The sequence below is a fragment of the Acipenser ruthenus genome, chromosome 12 (genome assembly GCF_902713425.1).
Source record: "Acipenser ruthenus chromosome 12, fAciRut3.2 maternal haplotype, whole genome shotgun sequence".
NCBI lineage: Eukaryota > Metazoa > Chordata > Actinopteri > Acipenseriformes > Acipenseridae > Acipenser > Acipenser ruthenus.
The window spans coordinates 41,341,767-41,359,813 of NC_081200.1; the positions used below are offsets into that span (position 1 = coordinate 41,341,767).

The window sequence follows — 18,047 nt, forward strand, 5'->3', positions numbered from 1 at the left end:
TTCTTCCCATTTTTAAGAATTAAAATCAGAACACATGACTTTGGTTGCAGTTCTCAGGACTCTGCGTGGGCAGGGTGGGGGAAAAGGCTGAGGGGGTTGTCTAGGCTGGAGTTCCGTGCAAAGCTCGCCCAACACCAGAGCTCAGTGACTGGCAAAGTCCCACCCAAGGCAGCAGAAACCAATTAAACCTTCTGCTTACATAAAGGCTTACTGAGCCAAGCTAAATTTTCATATCCGAAAGTGCTCTGTTTTCAAAAAGGCCTAGTTTCGCACTCTCTCATCCAAGTGCCATGTGGGTGTGTGCGTGTGCGGTGAGGAGGTGCTGTAGCTGGAATGTTGGATCGGTACCCCGGTACGCTAATCGCAACCAGTCTGCCTCTCTGTTACTGATCTCATCATCACTGCTTTGTACCAGAATATGCAGACCACCAACAGCCTGGAGGGAGGTGTCTTCAAACCCAGCACAGACAGTCTCTCAATTTAAGAGAGAAACCAGCATTCTCTCAGTTTACAGGCAAGCTATTACCATTAATATGAGAAACAGTTCCAGTTAAGATATTCAACTTCAGAGGTATTCTCCAGAACGAATAATGAATCAAGGAAAATACTACTGTACTGGAATATGCAATTGATTAAAATGACAAAAAGGAAGCAAAACTAGACAAGCCACCATAAATCAAGAGGCATAATTAAGTACGATTAGTAAGAGCCTTCCAAAGCGGAGAATGGCCAATTTAACACATGGCTCGATAACCATGCATTCAGATGGACTTTACTACTGCACCAAAACGTATATGACCACCTCTCGAACACAGGAGTTCAAGGGTTAATAGCATAAGCTAAAAGCTCCCCAAGAGAGATGATCCCTGTTGATCCCTACCTCCCTCCCTCCCCTTCTCTGCCCTCTCCACACACACTCTGAAACATCACAGGGTCAAAGTGCAAATGAAAGTCAGGCCATCAAACAGCTGCCTGTCAACGGGTCTGCACTGCTTTCGAAATCCCTTCCTGAGGGCCGCAGTAGGAGGCAGGGAGAAGGTAAGAACTTCTGAACTGGCTGGACTGTTTCTAAAAAGGAGGACCCAAAGTGTCACGTTTTTGTAAATGTACATTGATTTTATTTACAAAAGCAGGCAGAATTTGAAGGAATTCTTTCTATATATTTATAATTTATTTGAAGAGCTGTATTAAATATGATGTACAAAAACACTAGCTTTCATCTCCAGGTGGAAGAGGACATATTTCTTAGTCTGTTGCGGGATTGCTGCTTTCGAGACTAGACCTTAGAGAAATCTTTAAAATATATCTGACTTTTTTTGTTTTACTTGTTTTGCTTCTAAACCGCTCCCAGATGTTTGATATTATATTTAATCTGCAGGTGAAACAGACTACCTCAAGGAAACTGAAAACCTCTGTGATTTCCAAGCAAAGCCATGTTTTCTTCTCCAGTGGGATTGCACAATCTCTTGGGTTTCATGACCTTTAGGCTGTCAAGCTGTGAAGTTTGTCTTTGTCTCTCCTGCAGGAGATTGTAAACATGAGGGGTAAGGGGTCAGACTAAGGAAAGAGCTCTGCTTCTGGTGGTGTCACCTAAACCATGCAGTAGCACAGCACTGTACAATCAAAACGCCAGTCCAATAAACTTCAGGCACAGTATCATTTTGCTAGCGGCATTTGACTGAGCCACAAGCCTTTTAATCTACTCCTCAGTGCTGGTGAAACGCAAACATTTTACCTCAGCAAGTGAACCCTGAAGGTCAAGACATGGTTGAGTAAACTAGTTAAGTGAAAGGATCAGACGAGTTTGTCTGAAAAAAATGTGTTTCAGTTTAGTTTCAATGTTAGTTAATGTAATGGTATTCTGAGACCACCAAACCAATCCCACCAAGCTCAAAGAGGCGAATGTATGATTTTCAGTGCATTGACCCCACTGTGCTGCCTCACCCACTTCGAGACAGCTTTTCAAAGGAAGCATGTACACACACTGTCCTTGTACGATTTCCCAGGCACTTCCAGGGATTCTGGGATGCTGTCCTAAAGGCTGGCACCCAAACTGGAATTTTGTAAATAAACAGGTGGAGGGTTTAGCTGGAGCAAAGCTAATTCCTAAAAACACAGAGCACAGGATCGGATATTCAACAAGGAAATCTGCTTATCCCTGAGAGATTAGAAAGAGCTTTAACAAAGTGAGACAATTATTATCACTGGGCCTGCCACATTTTGTGGGTCTATACGATTTAATCTCCTCATTCAAGACTGAGCTGTTGTTCTGAGATCAGGTTTCAACCCTTTCTAAATCTGCACCAGCATCTCTCGTAATCCGGGAATTAGGCTTGCAATCCAAACACAGAAGGAAAAGCTGCACTTCACTGAATGAGGAGTACGGGACTCGGGCGCCAATGCAGGGTAAGGTTAAGGTTGGGGTTAGGGTTAGGGTTAGGGGTAGTGGTAGTGGTAGGGGTGGGGGGTAGGGTTAGGGTTGGGGGTAGGGTTAGGGTTGGGGGTAGGGGTAGGGATGGTGGGTACAGTTAGGGTTAGGGGTAGGAGTGGAGGTAGGGTTAAGGTTAGGGTGAGGGTTAGGTTGTTTGGTTCCTAGTTGCTATATTGATCTCAAATCCTTGTCAGATTTGTTCTTAAAAGATCCAAGTGATTCTGCCTCAACACACATGACTAGGTAAGCCTTTCCATCCCCTCATCACTCTCTACAAGAAGCAATGTCTCCTTCCCCCTTTCCTAAGTCCCATGTCCACTTCATTGTGTCCTCAGGTCACAGTTAGAAGTTAATCACATGAAACCCGATTCTGCAGTTCAGGATGAGTCTACAAATGAACAATACAAAAAACAATATTCAGCAGGAGTTTTAAGAACTGCGTTGTGCGTCACAGCTAAAATACATTTATTGGCACTGATATAGCATTAAGAATATCAAACAAGTGCTGGACCCATTCGCATCATATATAAAGAGATTTAAAACTAGCTGTGCCAGCTCGCCAACAGAAAACAAAATGTCTCAGCCGTGAAATGAAAGGAACCAACAGGTGCACTACACCTGTACTAAAAGAATTCCACCCACTAGACAAAACACTCAGAAAGAAAGGAGTTTAATAAGGCCCACTAATCCTACCGCACTTACAATACACGCAGAAACAAGAATAGAAGGCCGTGCCAGTGTGATCCAGAAATGAACCGCATTAACTCTATGTCATGGGGAAAGCATGGCAAAGTGCAGTAAAGCATAGTTCATCGCTTGCATGGTAAAATAAACAAGCACAATGTGGTTATCATAGTAAATGCACAGTATAAATAAGCATGGCTAACCTGAAATATTAACATGCTCGGTGTACTGTAGATCTCAATAAGGCCTACAGATAATGATAAAAAAGAAAGTGTAACTATTCCCATGACATGACCTATAAAGCTAGTGTCTATCAAGTGAAGTGTGGGGGCTTCTTATATATTCCACTGTGGCTTTATGACTCTGTTTGAAGGGGGGGGGGGCATTTGGGCAAAGCACGTAGTTGTGATACTCTTTGTCACACTGAGTACCTTTTACCATATTACCTTTTGATCCCTTCCATTCGTTACATCAAATGTTCTGTTTTTCAAGAAGAACATATTATAGCTAACATGTATTTTCATAGGTTAAAGAAAGTGGTTTCAGCATTCCACCTCATTGGTGCTGTAGCCAGTCAATCTTCAGGGGAAGCAGCTGGTTGGTTAATAACAGGAAGTAAGGTGTTGAAAGGGTTAGGGGCAATTTAATTATCCAGTTGAAATGACCAAGAAAATGTATGCCTGTGCTGGCCCTGCGGGCAGAAAGTGAATAAACGAAACGAAACGAAACGAATATGTGTTTCAGTACTACACTTTTGAGACCTACTTACTGAACGGATACGTTTTTACAAGGGGAAACACTACAGACTCAGATATTCAAATACATTTCTCTCTAGTGCGAATATCCAGGAGACACACTTGTGAACCTCATACAGCAGTGAGGAGGCAGTAACTCCAGATGGTAACAATTTCATTAAAATAGAATAACCTGAGAGCTTCTTTATAGCGGGGCCAGTGACAAAAATAATGGAAACTTATTTTTTCTTCCTTTGGAAACTTATTACATTTTTAAAAATTATTTTTTGCATTATTATTTCCACATTTTGTGGCCAAGCCTGTAACAATGATCAACAATTTAAAGCGATCGATTTCATATTTAATATCTCACAGGCAAAGTACTCCTTAGAGAAGGACTGTTCTAAATAGGTTTCGCAGTGTATTGCAGTCTACAGCCCGCATGCACATTGTAACTTTCCACCTGTTGAAATGCGCCCCTCGTTTACTGCTACTCTCTCCCTGGTGTCTTCCATTTTTAGTAGACCACCATGAATGGATGTTTTACAAAAACCTCTTAGACACAGTAAGTCATTGCTGATGACCAATATGCATAATTGCAGTCCAATCCGTGCCATTTTCCAATACACTTTGTGTCCTTATGCAAACTCACGGACGGAAAGCAAATGGTGCTAAATTCTTGGGCAACATTTTCAAAAGGATTCGAGTTCAAACTGTTCAGCGCGCTCTTTCACAAACCATGGTGCCAGATTCAGTACTGCCAACTCCTAGATTCATAAAATTCTTCTGAATTTCCGTTTTTTAAAATCAATAGTGGCTTGACGATCCAGAACCCCAAGCTGTGTAGAAACTCAATCCAAACCAATCCATTATCTGAATCGTACACAGCCTTCTGATAGCGTGAACACACAGCGCGTGCGGAGCGAATACCTGCAGTGGTGGTATGCCAGAAAGAAGAAGAAAGTGGATACTAAAGCTACAGTACAGCTTGTAAAAAATGTATACAAAAATAAAAAAACAAAACAAAACAGATCTAACAATGTTCTTCAGAGACCAGCATTGATTATTTTAATAATGTTTAATTTGCTATGAACCACTCCATTTACTTGTTACAGACATGCGAGATGTGAAACTCAAGGGACTTATCCTGTTCAAATGAATATTTATGAGTAATGCTGACCGACTGTTTTTCAGTCTGTTGGTGATCGAATATAAAAGTGGATGATGTTACTGTAAAGTATGGGGTGCTCTTGGGAGATTAGGCAATCTGGATTTTTTTTTTGGTTTTTGTGTTTGCAGTTTGAGATGGTGGGAGGAATTGGCTGAGATGGTTGTGGTTCTGCTAGACTAAAGTTTATTATGTGATTGATGCAATAGCATCACAAGCACACACCAAACAGATAATGTGCTGTTATTTCAGGATTGAAATTTCATGGCGGGTGAAAACAGAAGTTTTGGGGTTCTTGTAGTTTGCAAGCTAGCAGGTTTTTCTGTCTGGATTTAAAAACATTAGAGCCCTACCCATCCTAAACAGAAAATACCTCTGATACTGGAAAATTGCTTCAATTTAAAACAAACGCTACGATAGCCAGTTTTAAATAATTTATTTGCACAGAATTAAGTCCACATTAGGTTGTAAAACACCATAAAATTAGTCTCCTACTTTTATTTGTAACTGTTATTGAGCTGGCCAAGGTAGTTACAGTTAGATCTCCTGTTTGTGGACGAATTCAGGGCCTGTTACTCCAAATGAGCTGGCTGGCTGGCAATGCTGGTTAGAAACCAGAAACCAGCCAAGTTCTCGTCTTATACAATCCAGCCTTGGAGCGACATCAAAGCATTGCAATGGAAAAGTTGTAATTTCAACGGCCAATGCAAGCATAACATCACAGTTTTCATATTTGATTTTGTAATGGTCTATCTTAATAAATCAAAATGTGTGCAAATCACAGGAAGAGATTTGAAAGGATTTTTTTTTTCCATACTCACAAATGCTTGAAGGTGATTGGGTGCTTCTGCTGCCTTCCATTCCAGGACCCCCTTGTAAATGTATATGCCATCCTGAGTACCAAGACAGGCCACTATTTGGGTCACATGTTTTTATTATTATTAATAATATGAATAATATTATAGTCATACTTAACACCGCTAACAAGAGTGTAGCATGAAATTCCCCATACAGGCTGTTCTTTCTACACATCATTCTCCCCTCTCTTTAATTTCCATTCACGTTCATCATGGAACCTCCTGATCCTACATGTTTTCCTCCCATGAGGCCATAATGATCATGGCTATAGCTCTTGGAACGCACTGGATCTCAGCTCAAAGTCTTATTTTTCCATTATATAAGAAGCGCCTAGAATCTGATCGAACCAGCCAACACGCCTGCCAACAACAACTCCTACCGCTGGAGCTCTTTGTAATGAATGTCTGGCTGGGGACAGTCTAGAATAAAGTCAAGTGATACGCAGCTAACATGGCAGAAAAAAATAAGTTAACAGCGTTTTTAACAAAAATAAATGTACTAAATCTTTCCGTCTTCGGGTATCACTACACGGGTTGACAGGTATGCAGAACTGGGGACAGCTAATGAAATAAAATAAATGGATCAACGCAAAATACTTTGGCAATTCTGCAACAGGTACTGTAACATTACAAAGCTCCATATGTACATATAATGGACCCCAGATGGAGTGCAGTCTTAAAAAGTATGCCTTGTTTAAAATGCAGTACAGTCTAAATGTGGTCTATACTTTATTAATATACTGTGTTATTAATAAAGGGAATTGTATGATTCTAAAAATAAACCACTCAACTAAGAAAATATTTTTTAAATTGAAGTCCACTAATCCCAAAAATGCAAGTTTTAAAACTGCATTCATGCAGTAAATCTCCCCAGCACAATCTGAAGTGCACAGAAGAGTGTCAGTCAGTCCAAAGCCAAAAAGCAGATTGGCTTTTGAGTTAGAGCAATGGAACCTGATTGGCTCTTGAGTTAGAGCAATGGAACCTGATTGGCTCTTGAGTTAGAGCAAAGGAACCTGCCTGCTAACAGCCTCTGGCACAGTCACACAGTGCCATTGAGAACTGGTATTGGAGTCAAGCTTTATAGCTGTTTATGTGTTTCTAACTCTAAGAAAGGTGTTAGAACTCCCACACTGATGAAACCCCACTCAGAATAACTCCTGCACTGATGAAACCTCACTCAGAATAACTCCTGCACTGATGAAACCTCACTCAGAATAACTCCCACACTGATGAAAACCCACTCAGAAAAACTCCCACTGATGAAACCCAACTCAGAATAACTCCTGCACTGATGAAACCTCACTCAGAATAGCTCCCACACTGATGAAAACCCACTCAGAATAACTCCCACTGATGAAACCCCACTCAGAATAACTCCTGCACTGATGAAACCCCACTCAGAATATCTCCCGCACTGATGAAACCTCACTCAGAATAACTCCTGCACTGATGAAACCCCACTCAGAATAGCTCCCACACTGATGAAAACCCACTCAGAATAACTCCCACTGATGAAACCCCACTCAGAATAACTCCTGCACTGATGAAACCCCACTCAGAATAACTCCTGCACTGATGAAACCCCACTCAGAATAACTCCTGCACTGATGAAACCTCACTCAGAATAGCTCCCACACTGATGAAACCCCACTCAGAATAACTCCCACACTGATGAAACCCCACTCAGAATAACTCCTGCACTGATGAAACCTCACTCAGAATAGCTCCCACACTGATGAAACCCCACTCAGAATAACTCCTGCACTGATGAAACCCCACTCAGAATAACTCCTGCACTGATGAAACCTCACTCAGAATAGCTCCCACACTGATGAAACCCCACTCAGAATAACTCCCACACTGATGAAACCCCACTCAGAATAACTCCTGCACTGATGAAACCCCACTCAGAATAACTCCTGCACTGATGAAACCCCACTCAGAATAACTCCCGCACTGATGAAACCTCACTCAGAATAACTCCCACACTGATGAAACCCCACTCAGAATAACTCCCACACTGATGAAACCCCACTCAGAATAACTCCCACACTGATGAAACCTCACTCAGAATAACTCCCACACTGATGAAACCTCACTCAGAATAACTCCTGCACTGATGAAACCCCACTCAGAATAACTCCCACACTGATGAAACCTCACTCAGAATAACTCCTGCACTGATGAAACCTCACTCAGAATCTGCTGTTGATTATTATTGGTGTTCGTTCATCTCTTTTTTATTTAATTTTGTGCAATGAGAAGGTGATGGGACTATAGACTGTGCAATGAGAAGGTGATGGGACTGTAGTGTGGGTATGCTGTGCAATGAGAAGGTGATGGGACTGTAGTGTGGGTATGCTGTGCAATGAGAAGGTGATAGGACTGTAGTGTGGGTATACTGTGCAATGAGAAGGTGATGGGACTGTAGTGTGGGTATATTGTGCAATGAGAAGGTGATGAGACTGTAGTGTGGGTAGGCTGTGCAATGAGAAGGTGATGGGACTGTAGACTGTGCAATGAGAAGGTGATGGGACTGTAGTGTGGGTAGGCTGTGCAATGAGAAGGTGATGGGACTGTAGTGTAGGTATGCTGTGCAATGAGAAGGTGATGGGACTGTAGACTGTGCAATGAGAAGGTGATGGGACTGTAGTGTGGGTAAACTGTGCAATGAGAAGGTGATGGGACTGTAGTGTGGGTAGGCTGTGCAATGAGAAGGTGATGGGACTGTAGTGTGGGTATGCTGTGCAATGAGAAGGTGATGGGACTGTAGTGTGGGTATACTGTGCAATGAGAAGGTGATGGGACTGTAGACTGTGCAATGAGAAGGTGATGGGACTGTAGTGTGGGTAAACTGTGCAATGAGAAGGTGATGGGACTGTAGTGTGGGTATGCTGTGCATTGAAAGTTTTGCCTTGAATCTCATGTCAATGCACCTGGCCCACATGACCCCTCAAGCCATCTGGTCCAGGGTATCTCTTGAACAGACACTGTTAGTTGTGTGCTGCTTTGCTTTTGTAAAGTCGACTATGAGCAAAGACTTTATAATAATTTCCATTATTTCTAAAACACCCATTTCTAAAAAAACCACAAAAAACATGTGCAAAATATTAACCCCCACTCAATGCTTTTGTGACACCTCACTGTCAGAGAAGATGATAATGAGTGTTCCATTTGAAAAGGAATTTAAAAGGATATCTTGGCAGAACTGGGTTCCTATAAGTAAGTATGTTGAAAACAGAGTACAGTTAGGATGTCTGAGCCAGCGATTTCAATAGATATAGAAAAATCCTGAGCAACGTGATACCAGTGTATCTAAAAAAACTGTGAATTAAATTTGAAGCATGAAGGTATTGCATTGCAGGTTAGTCAGTACCATACAGGAAACCCACTCAGCGTTTTCAATAAAGAGAACTCTGTGCTAATAGCTCAGTGCCAGTGACTGCTGAATGAAGAGCTCAGCACAGGGACCGCAGTGCCAGCCAAGCCCAACATACACAAGCCAGTGCTGGAGAACTCGGAGCCAGAGAAATTCAACACTGAGGACGCAACAAAACCTGAGGACCACAGATTAAACACACAACCCAGGCTACTGGGGATGCTGTGTGTGGAAAGATGGGTAGCAAGTTAACATAGAGTCCTGTAAGAGGAATAAGTAAATATAGACAGAGAAGCAGAGAACACCTAAAACAATTCTAAAAAGAATAATAAACTACCTAAACGCCTTTAGAAGCCCCTCAATCGAATGTCTCAACTAATATCGGTGTAAGTATCTTGGAGTATCAAGTCCATTATGTGTACACTAGTACTGCATACCAGACAGATATAAGGAATCTTCTTACAGGGTGCCCCTGCCACCAGGTACAATAAAGTATTAGCTTGCATCTGAAACAATAAAGAGAGTCATAAAACTATCTGGGAAAGCTAAACATGCTCTGATAGCTTCAAGGAGTACGCAGTAAAGCAACAGTGAAACAACTTTATTACAGGTTTCTGGACGCAGGAATGCTTTACGAAAGAACCAGCTTGTGGTATACTGTAATGATTGTAGAAATATGACAGTGCTGTTAGGAGGTGCTGATGAGAGAGCCAGCTTAGCGAGGAGAACTTCTCAAATTAGCACAACACTGACCTGAGCAGCAGGGAGCCTGTGACTGACAGATACAATTACAGCCCTGCACGGTATGCATGTTAGTATCTGTTTGCATGTACACAGCAGCATGTTTGCCCCTGTGGGGGATCTACATTTGAGTGCTGGGGTTTGCACACATCAGCATACATGTGTGCGTATGTACAGCTATGGTCAACAGTTTCACATCACCTAAAATTGTAGGATTGAGACATCATTTAAATAGCCATAATAGTAGTACAGTATTTAATGTTCCATTTTTGTCAATATTTGGAAAACTACAAAGCGGTGTGTAAGTCAATATGTTAACGTAACATTATTCAGAAGGTTTCATTCGACTTTATGAAGCAGAATTCTACAGGGTGATGCAAAACTTGGCCATCGCTGTACATGTGGCCACGCTTGTGTGTGTCCGAGAGATGTGAGCCACCCATTGCCGCACACACAGACACAAACCTATCGGAGGAGCTGATGGAACTTGTACTAAAATAGAACACCAGGCAGCCCTGTCAGTTAGCAGCCTGCTGACATGTGCCTCACTGGTAAGCTGAGAAGAGGAGGTCTGGACTTGCCATGGTGGAGACTTGCTGGGTTTCTGGGTTGATGGTTTGTTACTGAAGTGAATTAACTACCCCAACACTTAACAATTGTCTTTTGGAAACTTACCCAGTGTAGTGTCTGAACATTGTTTTACAATAACAAGTTTCAAGGGATACTTTCCAAAAGGGAAAATTGTTAAATACTTGACAGAGATTTCAATAAAAGTTTCTCGGAGTGACTTGACTAAAAAAGTTTCCTATTTCGTAAATCGATTTGAACAATGACATTCTGATATGAGCGTTGCTGTTATATAGATTTCAATCAGACCAGCAGTAATGTGTTTATCGGTACAATAATATTGAACATGCTGCAGAGGCAGGTGATGCCACACAGAGCATTATAAAATGTAAAGGACACAACATTCAGATTAGTTGGGATCCAGACTCCACTAGGAGAATGAGCCGCTAGGGAGGACAATAGCATAGCTTTCAATAGCAGCGGGTTTCGGGTGAATTAGAAAACTGGGTCTCAACTGAACACTTTGCTGTAATTATGGGCGCTTGAAGTCTACAGAGGTCGACCCGACACTTCTAAAGAGTGTTTGTTTCCAACTTGTATTCTATCATCTGCTAATGAAGTTACTGACTGTGCCTCTGCGGATTCCTGTCTGTCTTTCTGTTGATTTATTACACTCAGCAGCAGAAGCAGTGACCTCACATGCTCTTGAGTTTCTATGACCCTCCAGAAACTCTAACCCAACAGCAGAGAGGACAGAACAGTTCCCTCTGTGCTGCTGGCCGGCAGGCAGCCCTCCAGACTGGAGCTTTGTCTCTAAGCAGCTTGCTCTACACAGGCTGCCCATGTGCTTCTCTCTTTAGACTAAGCATATGCTGAACCACCGCTGCATTTTCAACTCAAACGCTTGATATTATAACCCAGGTGGCAGCTCAATGTGCATACCAAGCACTGTCTCTATAGAGCCACAGGAGGAACACAGCCCACTATATGTACATCATGCCCTTGGACCTGGACTTCAATCGCTAGAACTTGGCAGGGATTGAAAATAAGATCCATTCCTGGTTTTACTATGAGTTTAATAAAGACACACCTGTGCTTGTTACCTATACACTAGGGCTAATGAAGTAAATATTAATACCTGGAATGGGCAAAACTGCTATGCAATATTTCCATCCCAAGGGTGCATTGCAATGCGATGGCTTGGTTAGTAGAAATCTTACTCTGAGTTTTAGAGTTGGTTCTTTTTTTTGTTTGTTTTTAATTTAGTGGTCGCCAATTATTTTTACTGTTTTCTCCCCAATTTAGTAATGTCCAATTATTTTTAGGCTCAGCCCACCGCTACCACCCCTGCGCTGACACGGGAGGGGCGAAGACGAACACACACTGTCCTCCGAAGCGTGTGCCGTCAGCCGCCCGCTGCTTTACACACTGCAGACTCACCATGCAGCCACTCAGAGCTACAGCGTCGGAGGACAGCGCAGCTCTGGGCAGCTTACAGGCAAGCCCGCAGGCGCCCAGCCAGACTACTGGGGTCGCTGGTGCGCGGTGAGCCGACCTAACCCTCCCTCCCCCCGTCCTCTGTCAGCAAAAGAATAGCCTAGACTCGAACCAGCGACATCCAGACTATAGGGCGCATCCTGCACTGCACGCAGAGCGCCTTTACTGGATGCACCACTCTGGAGCCCCCTAGTGTTGGTTTCTGCCTGGGATAAACATGGACAAGTTCGATCTCTGCCACAATGGAACCTATACCTACACCTAAAGGAACCTAATGTTACCTATACACTGTGGCTAATCAAGCTCAGAGTAAAACCTGGAATGATAGTAACTACCATGCAACAGGAGTGTTAGTTCCATCCCTGCTGGGATGTGTTCAGGCTCTAAGTGGTCATGCCGAACACTTCCCTGTTCACCCCCTCATTCCCTCCCTTGTCTCTTCCAGGGCGACGCCTCCCTTACCTGTGAGAAGTTGAGCCCGTTGAGTGGGTGGCACTGCTCCTCCACCCTCTCCACGGCCCCGGTCCTCTTCCTCAGCCTCTCCGCCTCCTGAGCCAGGTACAGGTCCAGCACGGGGACCCCCCTGGAGCGGATGTCTGCCTCGGTCAAGGAGTTGACCATCAGCATGACCCAGACAGGCCGCTTGCGCTCCCAGTTGCCGGCGATGGCATTGAAGAGGTAGTCGGCGTACAGCCCCTTGCCCCGCTGGTCCGGGGTCATCCAGTGAGGCATCATGTGCTTGACGTAGTCCAGGTGGCTCTTGAGCCGGCGATACAGCTCCTGGGGCAGCAGCTTCTGCAGACTCTCTCCCCGTGGCAGCAGCTGGCAGCTGGTGAGAGCCATGATGGTGTAGGGGTCAGTGAGATCCAGCTCGAAGAACACGTTGCTGCTCAGCTGGAAGGCCTTCTTGGAGTTTTCAGGGATGAAGTCCCAGACGCGGGTGTAGGGGACGTGGATCGTCCCGAACAGGTAGGACGGGGGTGCTCTCTTGATCGTCCACAGAAACGAGTTCATTTGACTTGGCTGTTGGGTCGGAAAACAAAAGCAGCAGTTTAGCGGGCGAGGGTTTGATTGAGTAGGGTTGTACAGGCCGAGGAACTGGAAGGGCAGAGGATACTCAAGGAACAGGAAAAAGGTCTTTAGCTCAAACTATTGACACCTTTCTTTCTTGGAAACACTGTTCTTGTTCTCTCTCAAACACATTAGTGTTTAGTACTTGGTAACGTAAAATGGTCAAAATTAAAATTAGATTAGGGTTATATTACTGTATAATAATAATAATAATAATAATAATAATAATAATAATAATAATAATAATAATAATAATAATAATAATAATAATATATTGTATTCAAATGCAATATCATCATGTCATTTTCCTTACCAGTCCAGAATAATAGTGACAATCACCAGCACCCCTTCTCATGGACAAACCCCTATATTGTGTCTGCACAGTTATCCCTATTACCCAAACCAGCCTTCCACACTCCGCTAATGCTTTCTCTATCCCTATTACCCAAACCAGCCTTCCACACTCCGCTAATGCTTTCTCTATCCCTATTACCCAAACCAGCCTTCCACATTCCGCTAATGCTTTCTCTATCCCTATCACCCAAACCAGCCTTCCACACTCCGCTAATGCTTTCTCTATCCCTATTACCCAAACCAGCCTTCCACACTCCGCTAATGCTTTCTCTATCCCTATTACCCAAACCAGCCTTCCACACTCCGCTAATGCTTTCTCTATCCCTATTACCCAAACCAGCGTTCCACACTCCGCTAATGCTTTCTCTATCCCTATTACCCAAACCAGCCTTCCACACTCCGCTAATGCTTTCTCTATCCCTATCACCCAAACCAGCCTTCCACACTCCGCTAATGCTTTCTCTATCCCTATCACCCAAACCAGCCTTCCACACCCCGCTAATGCTTTCTCTATCCCTATTACCCAAACCAGCCTTCCACATTCCGCTAATGCTTTCTCTATCCCTATCACCCAAACCAGCCTTCCACACTCCGCTAATGCTTTCTCTATCCCTATTACCCAAACCAGCCTTCCACACTCCGCTAATGCTTTCTCTATCCCTATTACCCAAACCAGCCTTCCACACTCCGCTAATGCTTTCTCTATCCCTATCACCCAAACCAGCCTTCCACACCCCGCTAATGCTTTCTCTATCCCTATTACCCAAACCAGCCTTCCACACTCCGCTAATGCTTTCTCTATCCCTATCACCCAAACCAGCCTTCCACACTCCGCTAATGCTTTCTCTATCCCTATTACCCACACCAGCCTTCCACACCCCGCTAATGCTTTCTCTATCCCTATTACCCAAACCAGCCTTCCACACTCCGCTAATGCTTTCTCTATCCCTATTACCCAAACCAGCCTTCCACACCCCGCTAATGCTTTCTCTATCCCTATCACCCAAACCAGCCTTCCACACTCCGCTAATGCTTTCTCTATCCCTATCACCCAAACAAGCCTTCCACACTCCGCTAATGCTTTCTCTATCCCTATCACCCAAACCAGCCTTCCACACTCCGCTAATGCTTTCTCTATCCCTATTACCCAAACCAGCCTTCCACACTCCGCTAATGCTTTCTCTATCCCTATCACCCAAACCAGCCTTCCACACTCCGCTAATGCTTTCTCTATCCCTATTACCCAAACCAGCCTTCCACACCCCGCTAATGCTTTCTCTGATTGTTCCATCTTTCTCTTGCATTCATTTTCTTCCATTTCTCCAGAGCTTAATTTCCCCCCTGCCTTTTCAATGTACCTTCAATGTTCAATGTACGCACACACACACACACACACAGTAAATATATTCATTTAGATGACAATAATTTAACGGCATCCTTCTGTCTTTCTGTTTTTGGCTAGTTTTATTCTGCTTCGAAAAACGTGTCTTTGCACTTGCTTCAGAATCGTACCATTAGTTTTATATTAAAGGTTGCTGTAGGTATTATTATTATTATTATTATTATTATTATTATTATTATTATTATTATTATTATTATTATTATTATTATTATTAGTCTGTGTATCATTTTTCCAAAAGCAATTTAGTTACACACAGAAGTCACAGATATTTAACATTTTCCAGCGCGGGCTTCAAACTTATTCTGACATATTGATACGTAATAATAATTTAGGAAAACAATATGTTTATAATAAACAAAAGTCGAGTGATCATAATTTTTAATGAAGTCATTTGATAGAATTAAAAGAAACAAAAGCCATTTACCGGCTTGGTAAATCCAGAAATTACACTCCCTTATTTCTGTTTAAATATATGAATGTGTTTATATATAATAAATAAATTAATTACTTAATTTAAAAAACAAAACAAAAACAAACAAACAAACAAACAAAAACAGAAAAACCAAGTAGGCCTACAACCCGGTTCAGCAGACTTAAATATAACTCTTTGAACTGACAGATTATTAGGAATTCAAACACGATCACATCACATCCAATACGTGGAATATTGAACTGTCCAGACACGTGTTTATTACAAAATGTAACAAAGGCGAGAGACTGTACACCCACAGTACAGTGATTTGAACACATGGTGTAGATATAGGTAGAGAGATAGCAATGTGTGTAATTCGTTAAGTAAATACAAGTAAACCCATTTGAAATGAATCTATGCACCCAGGCTTCATTTATTTGGAGAATGCACAGTTCACGCCAAACTTCCCTAATTGACATGGTCTCCCGAAGAAGAGTATAAATCAGAGTATATAGACCTTTTTTTAATTAATAAAAACATGTAACCTACTAAAGCGGTGCCACTGGATACAAAGAAATCATTGATTATTCTAAAACCATGAATTCATTACAATCTAGTGTAATAGTATACTAAACACGCATTGCAATAATCGCAGCTCGCACACCATCTAAACCAGGTGCATTCACAAGGTATGCGACTGGTGAATGCCGCGCGTGCAGTAGGGACGTTGTAATGTCATGGATAATTTGCCTGCACCGAAACCGAACGAGTTTCTGTTTAAAATGAATCGTTTGATTGCTTGTGTCTGACAACAAGCAAAGAGATAATCCCATAATCCCTCAGATACAGACACATAACAAGCAGGGACAGGAGTTTACTTGCTAACATTCACCAGCACCCACAAAGCTGATAGCTTATAAATAAACAAACGATTGTAATCATTGTTATGTTTGTAATACCTGATACTAACACTTTTTATAACGGTATGCGGGGAAGGAAAGAACGAAAGAAAGAAAGAAAGAAAGAAAGAAAGAAAGAAAGAAAGAAAGAAAGAAAGAAAGAAAGATGACAGTAGCCTGCACGAATAATGTAAATATTTGGAATAAAATAAATGTAAACCCCCATTATTCAAATAATTACACATGAAGTAATTCACTTGTATATAAGTGTTGCACGTATCTAATGCCATGTGTGTACAGTAACAGAACAGTGACTACAGGAAAGGTGGAAAGCCGTGCGCATTAATAATATTAATATGCTGGCCATAACTGTAGCCTACTGTGTGTGTGTATAGATAGACAGATAGATAGATAGATACAGCTATAGCCAAAAGTTTAGCATTAACATATTAGATTAACTAATTGTGCTTCATAGTTTAATTAAACCTGCTGAATAATGTTATGTTGACATCACTTGCCGCTTTTTAGTTTTCCATATTCTTAACGAAAAACTGACAACAATTGAAAAATATGCCTTTTTAAAAGCTAATATGAAATACTATGTCTTCCTTTTACGATATCATTTTGTAGTTTCTTTGATTACATAATGTTAAATTATGTTCATATATATAAATTAGCCTATGTCTCAATCCTAAAATTCAAAGTGATGCGAAACTTTTGGCCATAACTGTACATAACCTATTTGAACCGACTTATTAAAAACACATTTAAACAGTGCGTTTTATTTCTTAAGAACTGAAAGAAAGCTGCACTATACTATAGCAAAGTTTTCCAAAATGTAAAGCTTTGAAAGTCTAACGTGTCCTCGGTTAAAAAATATTAAATTACAATACCATTACAAAACGTGGATAACTATTAACACCCCATAACTAATCCGAATACTGACCGTGCTGTTATCTCTGTACCTGTGTCCGAATACTGACCGTGCTGTTATCTATGTGCCTGTGTTGTACAGTCTGGGCTCTGTGCAGAGCCCTGAAAAGTTTGACAGTCAGTCAGGTAAACTTACCGACTTCGGGCGCTCGCATTGCCAGGGCTGGCTGTGGCTGTTGGGTGTAACGATTTGTAGAATCACACTCACAAGCAGGCAGCTGAAGGCAGCGTAGCAACGCATCTCCACTTTCCAAAAGGAGAAGATGTAGCCGGCAGCTCGGTGTGTGTGTGTGTGTGTGTGCGTGTGCGTGTGCGTGTGCGTGTGTGTGTGTGTGTGTTGTTGTTGTTGTTGTTTCTGATTTCGATATGTATCTCTGTAAAACAACTAAAGCAATCTACACGTGTTATCCGAGGCTCCTGTAGCCCGGCTCGGTTACTTTAAGTTGTCTGGTCACAATTGACGAGCTGAGGCCGAATCTCCTCCATGCTGTTCAATGCTGAATTGGTCTCCCACTCTGGCTGTAGCGGAATGAAGTTATGTTTTACTGTTTACAGGAGAGTACGTGGGATTTTTTTTTTTTTAAAAACAAGATGAAGAAAAGAGAGAGAGAGAGAGAGAGAGAGAGAGAGAGAGAGAGAGAGAGAGAGAGAGAGAGAGAGAGAGGGGGGGGGGGGGGTCTGTGTGTTTGAGATGGGATTTCATGATTGTTGTTGGAACAGGCAGGCAGGCAGAGGGAGGCGGGTACACATCCTGCTTGTCAACTTGTCAGAATCCGAAACTTCTCATAAACTCTGAGCAAGCACTCCAACTTTAAAATATATAATACATTACCACAAGGGGGCGCGACGAGCTTCAGTTCAATTAATGTACTGAACTAAACCAATTTAATTAATGTATTTACAATAACGATTTCA

The 18,047-nt window shown here is 42.3% G+C and overlaps 1 protein-coding gene across 2 annotated transcripts in view; it reads right to left on the minus strand.

The window, feature by feature from the left end:
- LOC117417189 (metalloprotease TIKI2-like) overlaps positions 1-17,730 on the minus strand; it is a 74,151-nt gene extending 56,421 nt beyond the window's left edge. The window contains exons 1-2 of one of the 2 annotated variants that reach the window (XM_059035181.1): positions 17,269-17,730; positions 12,524-13,084 (exon numbers count right to left, since the gene is read on the minus strand). In XM_059035181.1, coding sequence (XP_058891164.1) covers positions 12,524-13,084; positions 17,269-17,373 — 666 coding nt within the window. In that variant the 5' untranslated portion in view covers positions 17,374-17,730. Of the gene's footprint in view, positions 1-12,523; positions 13,085-17,145; positions 17,222-17,268 lie in introns of those variants that run through there. The other variant, XM_059035182.1, reaches the window with a different exon arrangement.
- Positions 17,731-18,047: the final 317 nt, after the last annotated feature.